This window comes from Carlito syrichta, unplaced genomic scaffold (genome assembly GCF_000164805.1).
Source record: "Carlito syrichta isolate Samal-C Ts95f unplaced genomic scaffold, Tarsius_syrichta-2.0.1 Scaffold303658, whole genome shotgun sequence".
NCBI classification, from domain to species: domain Eukaryota; kingdom Metazoa; phylum Chordata; class Mammalia; order Primates; family Tarsiidae; genus Carlito; species Carlito syrichta.
The window spans coordinates 25,083-41,961 of NW_007247754.1; the positions used below are offsets into that span (position 1 = coordinate 25,083).

A 16,879-nucleotide genomic window follows, 5' to 3' on the forward strand; every position below is an offset into this window, starting at 1 on the left:
GGAGTGCAGTGGCCGCTCCCGGCCACGCAGCCTCGACTGCTGGGCTCCGGCGATCATCCGCTCAGGCTTCCAAGTAGCTGGAATACAGGCATGCGCTACCACGCCCAGCTGATTTTTTGATTTATTGTAGAGATGAGGTCTCGCCAAGTTGCCCAGGTGGGTCTCAAGCCGGTGGCCTCAGGCAATCCACTCACCTCAGCCTCCCAAAGGTGAGAGATTACAGGCTGAGCCACCGAGCCGGCTGGGAGTTGCCTCAGTCACTCCCCTCCTGGAGCTATGTCTCCTGCTGGGACTGTGGGTGGCAGCCAGCACTCTGGGTTGCAAGGGATGCTTTTCTACTGTCTGAAATTTGCCAGAAACTCTCCAATTGGCATCTCTGAGAGAATGAAAGGAAATTATTGACAAGATAGAAGTTTTAGAAAAGTATACATGATGTGAGTGTGTGTGTGTCGACATGTGTGGAGAGAGAGAGAAAGATCTCAATTGAATTATAAATGAAGTAAGGAATAATATACTGTTTCTTTCTGTGTCCCCAATACCTAGGAGAATGCCTGCTATACAAAAATAATTCAATGTATGTTTCAGTATGAATGAATGAGGATACAGAAAGATCCTTACTTACGTCTGCTCAATTAACATATGTCCCTCATATATCAAAGTCATATATACAGAGGGTGCCAGAAAAGTATACACATTTTAAGAAAGGAAAAGACTGTATTAAAATTGTAATAAGCAACATATACTGTGATAACAGAAGACGAATGCAAGTCATGTTTGACTTCTGCAATTATAAGAGGTGCTCATAGTGGTCACCACCATCAATGTCCAGACACTTCTGATTATGATGAACTAAAAGTAATATATAGAGAACAAATCTTAAAATGTGTATATATTTTTGGGGCACACCCAGTTTGCAGTAGAGAGTAAAAGCGTTTATCTTTTAAAACTGGGGACATACTGAACACATAATGAAAAAGCTGGACCTTTGGTCATTTATATTTAGAGTGTTAATTTAAAAATTTAGAAAAATAGGTGGTAGGGAGAAGGTATGTTGCCTTTTCCTTGGGGTAGATAAGCTTATAAGTCTGAAAATTCCTGAACATCTGCTTCAAAAGATAATGATATAGAACTGAAAAACCTAAGTTATATGGCATATACGGGGGGACCCAAAAAACTAGGAATTTATTTATTAAATATTGTGTATCTATTCTTACTTGCTTAAAATTCAGTCACTTTCAAAGTACTTTCTGTTTGATGCAATTATCGAGACGCTTTTTCCACTGCTCAGTGCTTCTGCCATTTTTTGTTTCTCCTCTTCCACATCAGCATAACATTTCTCTTTGAGGACTTTTTTCATCCAGGGATACAAAAAAAGTCACTTGGGCAAGATCGGGTGAATAGAGAGGGTGGGGCACAGGGATCATGCCATTTGGGGGTCAGAAAACTGCTGAACACTCAGTGTAGTGTGGGCAGGTATGCTCATAAATCACCCATCATGAAATGGGCAAACACATTGAAAGAACCCCCCAAGAAAATTCACTGAAGCCAAACGCAGCCTCTTACAATGCTAGCTGGTACACCAATGCTGATGGATTCCTAGAACACTGATCTAGAGGGAGAAACCTGTATTACAAGGGGCCTGCCCTCCAAAAAATATTTCCAGGATTTTTTTTTTTTTTTTTTTTGGTTCCCTCATATAACATGAATTTAATGTTGATATAATTTCTATGTTAGAAGTTGTCGAAGTTATTACTGGCTCACTTAATCCTTACTACAACCTTATAAGGCAGGTCCCTGTTTTGTAGAAGGGGAGATGGAAGCCCAGAGTAGTAAGGGGTAGACCCAGGATTTTCTCCCAGCAGTCCAGCTCCAGGGCCAGCCTTAGGTGCTGTGTGATGATCATGTACTTGAAGTTTCCTGTTCTGTCTGTGCTGGGCTTAGCTGGAAGCCTCATGGCCCGTGTGGGTATTTGATTTTACCTGCTGTCCCTCTCATGGAATGTCACCGTGATGTTGCTTATCATCTCTTACAGTGTTCCTCTGTGACAATCCAATTGGGAAATCCCTGAGATAGCTGTGCTTCTTTAGGGCATTAAAAAACAAAACAAAACATGTGGACCCTAGGATTGTGTTTCCTCTTCATGTTGGCTACTAGTGATAGATCAAACTGATAGCTTCACCGTGTACAGGGACAGAGTTTCGTGGCCTGCATTTTCTGTGCAAACTTCACTATGGGCTCAGCATTTCATCCTTACCTATAATTTTCCTTTTACCCCTTTCTCTGTGTTTGATTTTTGGCAATTTCACATTGCTATTTTCTTTATATTCTTTTTTTTTTTTTTTGAGTTGGAGTCTCACTCTATCGCTCAGAGTGGAGTGCAGTGGCCGCTCCCGGTCACTGCAGCCTCGACCTGCTGGGCTCCGGCGATCCTTCTGCCTCAGCCTTCCAAGTAACCAGAATTACAGGCGCGCGCTACCACGCCAGGCTGATTTTTTGATTTATTGTAGAGATGAGGTCTCGCTGCTCAGGCAGGTCTCGAACTCGCGGGCTCAGGCAATCCACTCACCTCAGCCTCCCAAAGGCGCAGGATTACAGGCTGAGCAGCCGAGCCTGGCTTTTCTTTATATTCTTACACATTGCCCTCAATCCCTTCCCACCTGCTTTTCTTAAAGAAATTGGGATATAGATAAATACAAGGACTATACTGGTGAAACACTAAAATATAAATGCTGTTTTCATTTCTGTCATTCATTTTGTTTCTACTTAGAATAAGCTGTCAAGACATCTTTCCCCTTACTTTATGATTATCCTAAGCCTGAACAATTTGTGTATTCATATAGAAGCATTCTTATGTGCTCGTGTGAAATATTTCAGAGTCATTTTGAGAAGTACAGTGTAATTCTGTGGAGAACACTCAAGCTTTATAAGCTGCCTAAGGCTTATTTCTTAATTTTGCTTCTTTCTAAGTGGATTGTCACAGAGAGGCTCACCATCAAGCAGAATGACCGAGCATCAAAGGTTGTCTGAAGAGCGTGCCAGATTACAATTTTCCTTTTACAAAGAACCTACTTTTACTCAGCTGTTTCCTTTTAACATTGATTTGCCTTTCTTCACTTGAGCAAATATATCCTTTAATTATAAGACTTCATGAGCTATTGTACTCTTTCATTCCCAGAGATTTTTTCTTCTGCTCCTAAATGTTTCCAGAGACAGCAGGATAATAATTTGTGTGTTGATAACTGACAGTGGGATTCTAAATATATAGGGATTCATCATAAGCGTTTATAGTGTGATGCATGATGTCTTGATGCAACCTTTTAAGACACCCTCCCACCCAGATTGTACTTTTTCCTAGTCATTACTTCTCTCCTGTTAAGAGTTGTTCCTTGCTTTGGAGGACAAGTGGGGCTTACAGCATGTTCAATACTGAAATTTCTCGCTCAATGTTTTATCTATTATTTATTGTAGTAGATAGACTCGCACAAATCAAGTGTACTTTGGCTTCCTAATGATGCTGATTTTGTTCCCCAAGTTGTTGTATAGTCCTGGCAGTGGAGAACACATACATTCTGCTGGCGTGAAAAACAGGGCCAGCTTTCTATAGAGATGACTTGGCAGCTGTTGGCATGGTGTCATTTCAGGAGGTAGAGTAGGCATCTCACCAGCCTGGAATTCCTTTAGCTGGAGATAAAACTATCAAAAAGGCTAATGTTCTTAGGAGAGGTAATACACTGACTTGAGAGTCACATGAGACCAGCTTGCCCTAGGAGAAAGAGTGCCCTGGCAATGTGCTGCTGATGGAAAAAAAAGAATGTGTATTATGGACTGAGCCAACGCTTTTCAAACTTTAATGTGCATCTGAATCATCTACTAGAATGATGATGCTGATTCAAAAGGTTGGACTGTGCCCATAAATCCTGCATTTTTAAGACACTCCTTGGCAATGTCAAGGTTACTGGTCTGTGGGCCACACTGTGAGCAGCAAGGGGCCAGCAGGGCTCCAGGGGAAGTGAGGAGCTGAGGTGAAGCTTGGAGGCTGGGGATGGCCCCTCCCCCACTCTCTAACCCAGGCCCTGTTTTCCACAATGCCTAGCCTCTCACTGCTGTCTAATATCTTAAGACCCAGACCTCGGTTCCTCAGAGGCTCGATTGTTTTTAGTGGATGGTCCTTGCTGGCATGGAGAATGTTTCCCCCTCCCCCAATTATTCCCCTTCTCCGCCAGTGGCAGGGTGGGAATATGCTGCTCTCATGCTTGCTGGGTATGCCCAGAACTGACTGGTGTGGGCCATTGACTCCATTTTCACTGTCTGACCTGCAACTTCTGTGGTGCATCTGTTTGGCCACCCTGCCCACCTCCCTGGTTCCTGTTTCATGTCCCTTCTGGGTTGGGTTTCCATCTTTGCTCTAGTTCCCAGTAGTGACATTTCAGAGATGAATTCCAGCAAACCGAGGCTCAGGGAAGTTCAGCTCAACTCCCTCAAGGGCATTTGATGCTGAGCAGGCTACAGACCCAGTTCTCCTCATGTCCTTCCTTCCATCAGGCATGAAGTCCATCTGCACCTCACTCTCACTCCGTCACCCTTCCTCACCCCATTCCATAGAGACCCTTCACAGCCTGGGTCCCTCTGCCCTGCACATCACCCTTCCCCCACACACTTGTCCCGCTATGAAGAATGCCTGCTAGGGGTCCCTGTGGGAGCCGGAGCACTTAAGGGAGGGACTGATTTGGAACTCAAGGAGAGTTCTGGTGTCTGATCTGAGAGTTCATCTGGGGATGTGCATTTTCATTACCGGGAAAGTGACTTTGAGGGTCCTGTTTTAGGACAAGTGAGTGAAGTCCTTAGAGTTTTGGCCAACGACCAGCATCGCCCTCATCCAGGCAGAGTGAGGGCCCTGCCCTGGCCTACGGGTGTGTGTGGCCAAAGGATTCCTGCTGCAGTTCATAAGTGGGCAAAAAACGGAGCCCACATCCCGTATTCACTAGGTTACATACGTTCAAGACTTATTTAATTGCCTTGGTGAGCAGCGTTTTATAGGAGACGCACAGGATTCCATGAGGCATAAAATACAGACACCTAACCAGAGCCATGGCTAAACTGAGACCAGAAGGTGAAGTAGGAGTTGAAGGCCTCTAGGGGACTGGGACAGGCTTCAGTTTGGGTCAGATTAAATTGAGGTGGAAACGAGGTACCTCCAGAGGGCGCTGTCGAGTAGACAGTGGAAACATGGCTCTGAAGTGTATGTGAGAATTCTGGACTGCAGATAGACACTGGCAGTCAGTGGTGGAAGAGGGAAATGGGGTGTGGAGGGAAGCGGGACTGGGCTGGGACCTGAGCTCTGAGTGAATGGGAGGAGCGAGCCAGTGCACGGCCATGGAAGTGCAGAGGTGTTGGGAGAAGAGAATTCTTTAGTGTCCCTGTCTTTTTGTATCACTTGTTCTAGATGCAAAATCTTGGAAAAAGACCTACATTTACTGAGCAGGGTTGTGTATCCAAACTGCCACAGGAACTTGAAAAGCTAGCATTTTTAGCCTCTTTAAAAAAAATTAATACTTTTTATTTTTTAAAGACAGGGTCTTGCTCTGTTGCCGAGGCTGGAGTGCAGCAGAATGATTGTAACTCATTGCATCCTCGAATTCCTGAGATCAAGCAGTCCTCTCACCTCAGCGTCTTGAGTAGCTGGGAATACAGGCATGCACCACCACGGCTGCCTAATTTTTAAAACTGTTTTGTAGAGATGGGGGTCTCACTTTTTTGCCCAGGCTAGTCTCGAACTCCTAGGCTCAAGCAACCCTCCTGGCTTGGCCTTCCAAAGTCCTGGGATTACAGGCACAAGCCATTGTGTCCAGCCATTTTCAGCTCTAAAGTTGGAGTTGCATTCTGTTCCTAGCAAGATCCATATGGTGGCAAAGGCTTTCAGGTCCTTGGAAGTCAAACAAACAACTTCCAGCATGGCCTCCTCTCCAGCCATACCCAGAACAGCTGCCCAGAGTCTCTTCTGTTGGATACAAGCACCCAGAAAGCAGCCTCCCAGTCCTGGAACTGAGCTAAGACCTTCCCAGGGGGCAAGTTGATGCTTCTGCAGACATACTGTCTTTTACCTTATTTGGGCTTGTCATTGTGACAACCAATAAAATGTCTCCTTCAATTTTCCAAACATCCCAGACAGGGGTACCATCCCCTAGACAACTACCACATTAGAAGATTTAGTGTTCAGAAAGTAAAGACAGCCATGGCCAAAGGGAGAGTTCTCAGAAGACTATTTAATCTGTAGCTCAGCTGATCTGAAATGATCCTTCAACTTAAAACTCATCCCCAAAATAAGTATTCTGACAAATAAAAATGAATACACTGAGCTCATTTAAGTGAGTTTCTTTATGCCCTTTAGATATGCACACTGCAGCCAAAAAGGTTTCTGAAGTGTCCTGACTTCAGTCACTGGAAAAACCACCCGAAGAATAATTTTAGCCTTAGGTAAAAGTCTGAGTTAGCCAAGAATCCTGGACCTTAAGAAAGATGTAACAGAGGGAGAAAGGAACAGATGCAACAATTGAAAGTGGGAAAGAATCATTATGAGTATGGACTAGAAATGTTTAGATAGAAACATATTGGCCAGGAGGAAAAAACTAGAACATTATGGAGGGCATGGACTTATTTATAAAAAATGACCATAACATTATTTAGAATCTGATTTAGGACAAATTATCACCACTGAGAAGTATTTTTTTGATACCTACTTATGGTAAGCCTCTTACAAAAAAATTCATATATTTTTAGAAGTTGTTTAGTTTAAAAAAGCGTAAATAGATTTAAGGAGGATTTTGGTAACTTGGTTGCTGGCTATTAAAGTTGAATTAATTAAATCTGCCTGCCTTTGAAGAAATCCCCCATCTGAGTCTGATCTCCCTTGTTCTATAGGGTTTGTCAGTGAGTGAGTGAATCAAATGCCACACCTAATTTTCTTGTAAATTAACAAAAAAGTGTGAATGGGAAAAAGTGAGTTTTATAAGAAGAACCAGGCCTCAGACTAAAAAATTTCCTGACAGCTGAGCATAGCTCCAGAGAGTGGGGTAAGAGCCAGGACTCAATTGTGAAATGGAGCTTGGGGTTCTTGGGTTCCAGTAGACTTCAGCTGTTGAATATTCATAACTAAATCTATTTATTAGTTGTTAGTTATGGATTTAATGCTCTTGAGTTACAGTTTGGTCTCAAGTTCTTCACTTTATGTCTATTTAGGGAATAATAAAGTCCACAAGGACTGAAAATCCTGATGTATGCCAATGATCTCTCCCCGCCTGGGTGCTAAAAACTTATCGGTATAAAATGTAGATGCAGGAGTTTTCCTTTCTCCTTGTGTCCTCCTTTTTTTTTCTTTGCCCTTGAGTTGGAGTCTCACTCTGTCGCCCAGGCTGGAGTGCAGTGGCCACCACAGCCTCAACCTGCTGGGCTCAGGTGATCCTTCCACTTCAGCCTTCCAAGTAGCTGGGACTACAGACACATGCCACCATGCCCGGCTAACTTTTTTTTTTTTAATTGTAGAGATGCGATCTCACCAGGTTGCCCAGGCTAGTCTTGAACCTGTGGGCTCAGGCAGTCCTCTCACCTCGGCCTCCCAAAGTGCTGGGATTATAAACGTGAGCAACTGCGCCAGGCCTTTCCCTCCTTTTTTTTTTTTTTTTAAGTGTAATCTTTCATTGAGATCATCATTTTCCAAGTTATTGTGGTGGTTCAAGTCTTTACATTAAGTTTTGGGTAGGGAGTTTTATTTCCCAGGCTCTTATGGTTATTTTTAATCAGTAAGTGAGAGTCTCCTTATTCCCTCTCCTCTCTCTTCTTCCATCTCCCCTAATTCCTGCCCTAATCTTTGCCTCCTGCTAACTTGAATTCTGATTGCTTAGAATCAAGAACCTAGGAAGAGGACTGGATTTAAAAAATGTGGTACATACACACGATAGAATATTACACAGCCATAAAGAAGAACAAAATCATGAACTTCACGGCAACCTGGATGGACTTAGCGTCTCTAATACTGAGTGATCTTTCACAGAAACAAAGAACTGAGTATCGCATGTTCTCACTCAAACGCGGACCTTGAACGATGATCATAATACTATAAGAAAAGGATTGGCAGTAGCGGGAAACTGCCAGGAGCGGGGTGGGGAAGCAGGATTGGCAGTAGTGGGAATCTGCCTGGGGAAGAGGGGAGCACACCTCATCAACAAGGGTACCTGCATAATGAACATTTGTATATCTAACCCAGAATTGCACTATGCATCTTTAAAATAAATAAATAATAAAAAATAAGTAAAAAGAACCTAGGGAGATATGATATGGGCATTTAAATTCTGGGCAGGCTGTCATGTGGGATGAAGAGTAGAAATCTGCTCTACTCCAAAGGAGAAGGAGGGCTGATGAGAGAAAGTATACAGAGGAAACTTTAATGACCAGGATTTGTCAGCAATGTGGTAGGTTTCCTCTTAGAAAGAGATGCTCCCGTGAGAGAAGGCCTATGGACCCCCTTGGGCCCCTTGCTGTAAGTTTCTGGAATGATCCACTTTCCTCCCTCTAGGTGAGTGGATGCTTTTGGGAGCCAGCAAGAGAAGCTGAGAGTCTTCTTAGGCTTAAACCACGCACACACTTTCTGATGGTGCCAGGGACTGTGTCTTTCAGCACAGGGTGATGATAAACCCAGAAGAAAGAAATATTCCTGTTGAACCACTGGCAGATGTGCTCTTTGGACAAGGATTAAAAGGATCCTTTTTCAGGCCAGCTGAGTTGTATTTTCATCACTGGCCTTGATTGTTTTATGAGGATTGTACTTCATTTCGTAAAAAATTTTCAAACCAGGTTACTAAGATGGAATTAAATTGTATACCTTTCCTTCTCAGTTAAAAAGAAAACTCTATAAAATTAGCTCATTGGATAAGATTTTCAAAGTAAATGTAATTGCTTGGTTCTATATTTTGTGGCTTATTTTGTCATAAAACATTTTTATTTTGTATACAGATAGTGGGAACATTTATAATTTCATTAATAAAAAGAAATGTTTCAAAGTGTCTCCCCACAGGTTACTTATCAATTACAAAAGTAAAAAAGGTAACTTATGATTGTGATCTTTTAAAATAAGGGATCAAACTTAGCACCATCAATAGTAGGGCAACCTGGCTTTATGTGCCTCCTGGTGTGACACACTGCAATGGAAACTCCACCCAGGGAGTGATCTGGCCAAGAATGTTCCACTTGAGTCAAATATTGAGAAAGTAATTAAACAAATTCAGACTGTGGGATGTTCTGTGAGTGTGTGATGATTTCTGTGATAGAAAATTAAGAGTTAGAACAGACTGTGGAACGTTGCGGATCCTTCAAATTGTCAATGCCAGAAAAGACAAACTTGTGAAGGGGACAAAAAAAGACCCGACAACTAAATGCCATGTGTATTCCCTGATTGGGTCCTGGAATAGAAAATAATACAATAAGCATTATTAAGAGAATCAGGGAAATTTGATTATGGACAACATATTCAATACATTTTGTGAATACGTGGTAAAATGTCTTAGGTATGAAAATACTGAGAAATGCCCATATTTTTAGAAGATATATGCTAAAGTATTTAGGAGGAAAGTGTCATGATGTCTGTAACTTACTTTCAAAGAACAAACATTGTGTATGTGTGTGTGTGTGTGTGTGTGTGTGTGTGTGTGTGTGTAGAGACCAAACAAATGCGGCAAAATGTTAACCATTGGTGAGTCTAGATGGAAAGTGTACAGGCATCCATCATACTGTTCTTTGAGCATTCCTGTAGATCTGCAAATTATTTAAAATAAAAAGTTGGGAATTAATTAGAAAATATGACTTTGTGGAATAATATGTTTATCAAATTATAAAGCTATTAACAGATGGATGTCACTGCCATTATAGATTTTGGGTTTTTTGGGCAGGTTGAGTGAGAAGCTTATTTTGGATGTGACTTTAAATGCAGTTGCATCATATTTTGTCCCTTCACAATTCCCTTTGTTAATTTCATTTTAATTCAATGGGTATTAAGCACCTATTCTGAGGATACAGGAGTGATTAAGACACAAATATGTCATGGTCTAGCAGGAATAACAAATGCAAGCAAACGTGTACCACGATGCGTGACAGGTGCTCTTTTAGAAGGAGAATACACAATTTGTATGAAGCAGATATCACTGTTCTTCATTTTCTTACCAAATATTTTTTGTGATCATTTTGTGTTATTTTATTGACAAGTAAATAAAATCTCAGAGTGATTAAATGATGTACTTGGAGTCACACAGCAAGTGAGTGACTGGGCAGGAATTCTCTCCCAGGGGAGTTAAATCTACTAAACTTAGCTCAGGCATCAGGATGTGACCACTTTGGGGTTGACCTCTGTCTCTGTGTTTGCCAACTGGCACCAGCTTTTTAAACTCAGTCGCAGCTACATGGCTTTAATTAACATCCGTTCACCTATCCATTCATTTATTCATTCAGAATATTGAACATCTGTTATATGCAATCAAACCAGGAAGGTCCTGAAATGAATAGATGGTGGTCTGTAGCAAGCTGTAATTTCAGAGGCTTCAAAGCACAGAGCACTGGGGAGAGAAATAAGGATCAGATGATTCTGTCTTATCGTGCCTACTTACCTTGAAGTCTTTTGAAGTCCAAGTGCACCACACTCCGCCTTTTATGATTTTTATCTGCTTTGTTAAAATGTTATTTAAAGGACGACTTTGTATCTCTATCTAAACAATCACCAAATTTAAGTCACCATTAGCTTATTACAAAAACATGTGGAGAGAGAATTGCAACTCAATCTGTCTCTGCCATTTGCTCTTCTTATCTCTGGTGCCCAAATATTATTTCTTTGAAAACACAAAATTTTGCCTTTGCTTCTCTTCTTACAGTGATTCCCTAGCTGGCTGCTTTCTAGTTTTGTAAAGGGCCCTTGTTTGTATCAATAAATCTCAAGCATCACTCATTTGTGCTTTGAAGTATTTTCAGTGGCCGAAGAGTAATCGTAAGTATGGAGAGTAAAAAAAAGAGTTTAACAGAAGGAGTGATTTAAAAGCATACAATTTTAAATTATCAAGCACAAGAGAATAAACTCTACCTGCTAGTTTAACATGCCTGAACGGGACTCTGTAGAGACCGTTCATTCTGCCTCACTCTGACATTTTTGAATCTGCAAGTGTCAGAGGAGATTTGCTGCAGTTCTGGAGCCCTTGACAAGAATCCACAGCACATCACACAGCAATGATGGTGACAAATAACATATAAAGTGTCTTGGTGCAAAAGGAATCAGGGAAAAAAAAAGAGATGCAGCCTACCAATATTCAGAGCATATACATACATTGGGGAACCTCAGAACTATTCCTAAGACAAACTTGGTATCGAAACATTTAAAAGTGGCAAATCCTATCTGATTGGTGCTGGAAGAAGAGTTGGTGGAATCCATGGGCTTATTCAATTAGGCCCGGCTGGCAGACTCATATCACAAGCAAAGGGCATACCACGGCCTGTCTCCACCTGCTGCCATGGCTGGGATTTTTAACTGCTATGATGTGTCAAAGGGATCACACATATCTTAAAAAGGAGATGAAACTGAACAAAGAACGGCTTCCTTCTGAGTTACTGAAACTACTTTGTGAACATGAATGTTCAGTAGCAGAAAGTACAACTTTGGAAAACCAAAGCACCCACATAATCACTGAGATGAATTATAATGTAGTTCCCTATCCCTGGGCTCTCTAGACTGAAATTTTAGCATATTTGGAAATAATGATTTTTAGAACTTCCTTGATAGTTTTTGCCCCAAGATAAAGCAGATCAAGTATTCAGTACCTATTTGATCCTGTGACATAGCTCATATTCAGTGAGGAGAATACACATGGGCTCAGGATTTTTATACCTGCAAGGTGTGGGCTTGTTTCCTAATCTATCTAAGCCATACTGTCCTCATCTGTAAAGTGGGGATGATAAAACCCTTCTTTTTATTGTGAAGCCTTAATGAGAAAATGAGAAGTGCTTAATGTAGTTACCTAGAAGATGGTATTCATTATCAACTATTATTAGATAAAAAGTTTTTTGGAGAGTTGTGTGTGCTATAATATGGAGTTTGGTGGAAGAGGTTAAGTATGCTTTGAATGATTATTGTATTAAAATATTTCATTTATAGTCTATCCTACTCACATGTGTAACAGTGGCCTTATTTTGATGTGGTCTGAGAGAGATGTGCAAACAGTTTTAAGGGAAATATATTTGTTCTAATTTTCCAAACAGGAGTTCTTGGATTCCCTATGAATTCCTTCACCACATAATAATGGTATGCATCTTTTGGGAATGATTACACCTACCTTTAAAGAATTGCTTTATGATTTTTGGAGCATTTTATGGTTTGCTTTATGGTTTTCAGCATAACTTATAATTCCTTATTAATTTTTCTTTATGAGTTGAATCCATTTTTCCAAGTGTTGGTAGACAACCTGGGAGTGTTAATCTGAGCCTAGGTAAGCACTTTTTTCAAGGTCAAAGAACAAGTGTTTGAACAGAATGAACTGGCTGAGCTTTTAGTAAATTGGCATGACAATTCTCTCTGCCTCAGAGGTAAGGGGCTTCTTTGAGCAAGGGGTAAATCTCTGTGACTGAAAACAGTGGTGTTTAAAGTATGGATGAGAACCTGCGGGAATCCCCAAGACCTTTCAAGGGGCCTACAAGCCTCAATGTTCTCCTTTTTCCCACTATAGATCTACCTGAGGCCAGATCTTTAAATACTTTGACCAAAACAACATATCACAGCAGATTGAATGGAAACACAAATGTGAGAATCTAGGGGTCTTCTATTAAGCCAGACATTTAAAAAGCTTCACAAAAATGTAAAGCAATGCCACTACTCTCGGGCTCAGTGGCTCAGCCTGTAATCCCATGCCTTGGGAGGCTAAGGTGAGTGGATTGCCTGAGCCCGTGAGTTCGAGACCCGCCTGGGCAACTTGGTGAGACCTCATCTCTACAATAAATTAAAAAAATTAGCCGGTAATTTTTTGGTAGCGCACACCTGTAATCCCAGCTACTTAGAGGGCTGAGGCGGAAGGATCGCCGGAGCCCCAGCAGATCGAGGCTGTGGTGGCCGGGAGCGGCCACTGCACTCCAGTCTGGGAGATCAACTCAAAAAAAAAAAAATTTTTTTTTATGTTTTGAAAATATAGTAACTTTTTTTTTGAGTTGGGAGTCTCACTCTGTTACCCAGACTGAAGTACAGTGGCACAATCACAGTTCACTGCAGCTGCAACCTCCTGAGCTCAAGCAATCCTTCCTTTTCAGTCTCCTGAATATCTGGGGCTACAGGCACACACCACCATGCCCAGCTAATTTCTTTGTAAAGACGAGGTTTCACTATGTTGCCTAGGCTAGTCTTGAACTCCCAGACTCAAGCAATCCTCCCCCCTTAGTCTCCCAGAATTCTGGGATTACAAACATGAACCAGTACACCTGGCCAAAAATATAGTGATTTTTAATAAAAATACTGTACTTATGCTAACATGTAATAAGTTTAATATTTTAAATGAATTAATAGATCTATTTTTAAGTTTTTAATATGGTATGTATCAGTAGATAGAACCCATATCAACAAAAACTTTTGGGGGTTCTCAATAGTTTTTTAAAGTGTAAAGGGGTCTTGAGATCAAAACATTGTGAATCATTGCCCTACAGATGTTGGCTTCTACTTTGGGGTTTGAAATGTTTACATTCGCTGGCAGTTCTCAGACTCTTTTCTAGAATCAATGAACTCCTACATACTACTGTATGTGAAAAATGTTAAGATGAGAATCCCTTATTTCTTTTTCTCTGGGAAAGGAAATGATCCCACAGGGGCTGAGCACTGTCCTTCCTCCCTGACTAGATGCTTTGTTGTTCAGATGGCTCTAGTGGGCTAGCAAAGAGAGTTAGGGGACTTCTCTTCAGAACATCACCAGGAAATCTGATACCTGGGAGTCAGGGGACTTGAGGAGTGGAAGTTATTCTCATTTATTAACACATTAACATAGATTTGTAGCCGGGCTCGGTGGCTCAGCCTGTAATCCCACGCCTTTGGGAGGCTGAGGTGAGTGGATTGCCTGAGCCCCCGGGTTCGAGACCCGCCTGGGCAGCAAGACCTCATCTCTACAATAAATCAAAAAATCAGCTGGGCATGGTAGCGTACATCTGTAATTCTGGCTACTTGGAAGGCTGAGGCGGAAAGATCCCCGGAGTCTGGGCAACGGAGTGAGACTCCAACACACACACACACACACAAAAAACAGGGCCAAAGCCCTTTCCTCTCTTTTACATTTTTATATCATCTTGGCCATGAGCAAAAGAGAAAGTCAATAAGAGAGAGAACAATGGGGAAAAGAGAAGACTAGTGGAAATGGCCCAGGGAACGAGATACTACCACACTATCAAAAGCTACTCAGGTCTCAATTCTGCAGCTGTGATCTCTCCAACACCTGAAACCAGTGGTTATAACACTCCTGGCAAACACTCTGGGCTATACTCTTGTTTCTTAGCCCTGGAAGGGCTTAGCCCATGTTGCTATTATTTGCCATCAGACTTTGCTGAATGTGTAGGCTTTAAGATGCTATGTAGGTTGGTTGAAATTGAAGGGCATATTACTTAAGGTGTGACAAAAATGGTGATCGGTGTGTACCAATGTGGACAAAGAAAGATGGTGATTTTGTTTTCGAACATGATCAGCTTGACAGACTGCACCCAGGTAGAGCTCTCCAATATGCAATTAAAAATAATGTTCTGGATCTTAGGAGAGAGGTTGTAGCTGGATGTGTTGCTTTGGAAATCATCATCATACAGAGATGATCAAAGCCGTGGATAGATGAGATGATTTTAGTGACTATTTCTTTTTTGCTTCTTCAGTTCTTCCATGTGGCCTACGTTTTAATCAAATTTGCAAACTCGCCTCGCCCTGATCTTTGGGTCTTGGAAAGATCTGTAGACTTTGGAAGCACCTACTCACCATGGCAATATTTTGCTCGTAAGTAATCTTGCCTACCATGTTATTAGTGGCTTTAATTATTTGCAACAGATCAAGGCTATGGATTTAATTAGAAAATTAGTCTCTATATGACTAGTTGGGAGCTGGTCAATTTTAGCCTCATGAGTTACTCTCAGAACATTTCTCAAGCAGGTGTTCAGGATTTCCAAGGATACCACGTACAGAACTGAAGTTGAAACTCCTTTTATGATAACAGTTCTTGCCACTCGTTGGGAATACTTTTAACTGGGCCAGAACTCCAGTCTTTTTTCTTTTATGTACAATTAGAAACCAAGCTCCTTCTTTATATATCCCGAGTTGTGCATCACTTGACCTTGTTATCGTCACTAATGAAGAATGTCTATGTCTCTGAACCCTGTGATGAATGGAGGTAGATCGGAATTTTGCTTATGAAGGCATCGGGTTTTCGGGAAGTCTCTTTAGAGGGTGTATGTGCTTAACTAGGAGTGAAGAGTTAGCACCACATCCCCAAATGTTGCCCCTGAAAGTCAAGTGGCCTGAAGTGGCTTGATATTTTCTTTCATAAATTAAAAACTCCACTCTCAGCTTGTTCTCTTTTCATGTATTTTCTTAAGACAATATAAGGTTACTTAAGAGATTTGTAGCAAAATAGTAATATTTTATGTTATAAAGTTCAATTTTTTTCTCCTAGATTCTAAAGTAGACTGTTTGGAGCAGTTTGGGCAGGAGGCCAATATGGCTGTCACATGGGATGATGATGTGCTTTGTGTTACTGAATATTCCCGTATTGTACCTTTGGAAAATGGTGAGGTAAGTAGATCTGAGAGGCTGTGAGGGATGAGTCTCAGAAATGAACACAAGGCTAGCAAATTTTCATAATCGTGAAACTTGAACTTTCAAAGAGATCTAGCATAGATCAAGATGGAAACCAAGGAGGGATCACATCGAGGACTGCCAGAAGAGTAGGGTTGAAATTTCTGTTTAGGGTCCTAAATTCTCCCCAGGAAGTCAGGATTTGGGACTCAGCGGCCACAAGTCTTGAACTCTCCTTTCTGGTGACATATTAGAAAGTGGATTTTTGATAACTAAAGTGATAATCCCTCCCCCTTCTTCCTACATTCTCCCCAGTGAGATTGAGGAGAGGAGGGGAAGGTGGCAGCATCGAACCCTCTTCCTTTTGGCAGAATGGGTATCATCTGTGGGGGAGCAAAAAATTGTTATCCCTTTGGGTTTGCATTTAACCCTTGTAAAGTCACCTGGCTATTTTTAAGAGAAATGGGCAAACAGGTGAAAAAAATCAGAGGAGATTTCCATGGAAATTGTGAGACCACAGTGAATTTTTTTGGCTGAGTTTTAAATAAACTTCTATCAAGGATGTCAGCCTCCCTGTCTTTAAGTAGAGAGATATTCCTTGAGCAACTATATCTGGTTTCTTCTCACAGTTGATGATTGATTCATATTTCAAATGCTTGAGACTTGGACTTCATCATCTAGGTTTTGTATAGATTTGTTTGTTTGTTTGTTTGATTGTTTTTGGTCCCCATCACTGTCAGCTTTATGTTCAGCAATATCCTTTTTTCAACCTCATGTAGAGTTTTGGATTACTTTAGCTTTGGTTCTTTGATGAGGCTTGACAAAGTTGTGTCCTTATGTTTATAGATTTTAACATTGTATTTTCAATATTTCATAGTACTATACTGATACAACAAAGGTTTTGAAAATGGGATGATAGTCGGGCTCGGGGCTCAGCCTGTAATCCCGCGCCTTGGGGAGGCTAATGTGAGTGGATTGCCTGAGCCCGTGGGTTCAAGACCCACCTGGGCAACTTGGCGAGACCTCATCTCTACAATAAATCAAAAATTAGCC

The 16,879-nt window shown here is 41.4% G+C and overlaps 1 protein-coding gene across 1 annotated transcript in view; it reads left to right on the top strand.

Moving 5' to 3' along the window:
- Positions 1–16,879, top strand: part of LOC103261307 (laminin subunit alpha-3) — a gene marked incomplete at both ends in the record, with an annotated part of 202,142 nt that overhangs the window by 14,525 nt on the left and 170,738 nt on the right. Inside the window, 2 exons of the mRNA XM_021712821.1 lie at positions 14,914–15,031; positions 15,705–15,823. Coding sequence (XP_021568496.1) covers positions 14,914–15,031; positions 15,705–15,823 — 237 coding nt within the window. The remainder of the gene's footprint in view (positions 1–14,913; positions 15,032–15,704; positions 15,824–16,879) is intronic.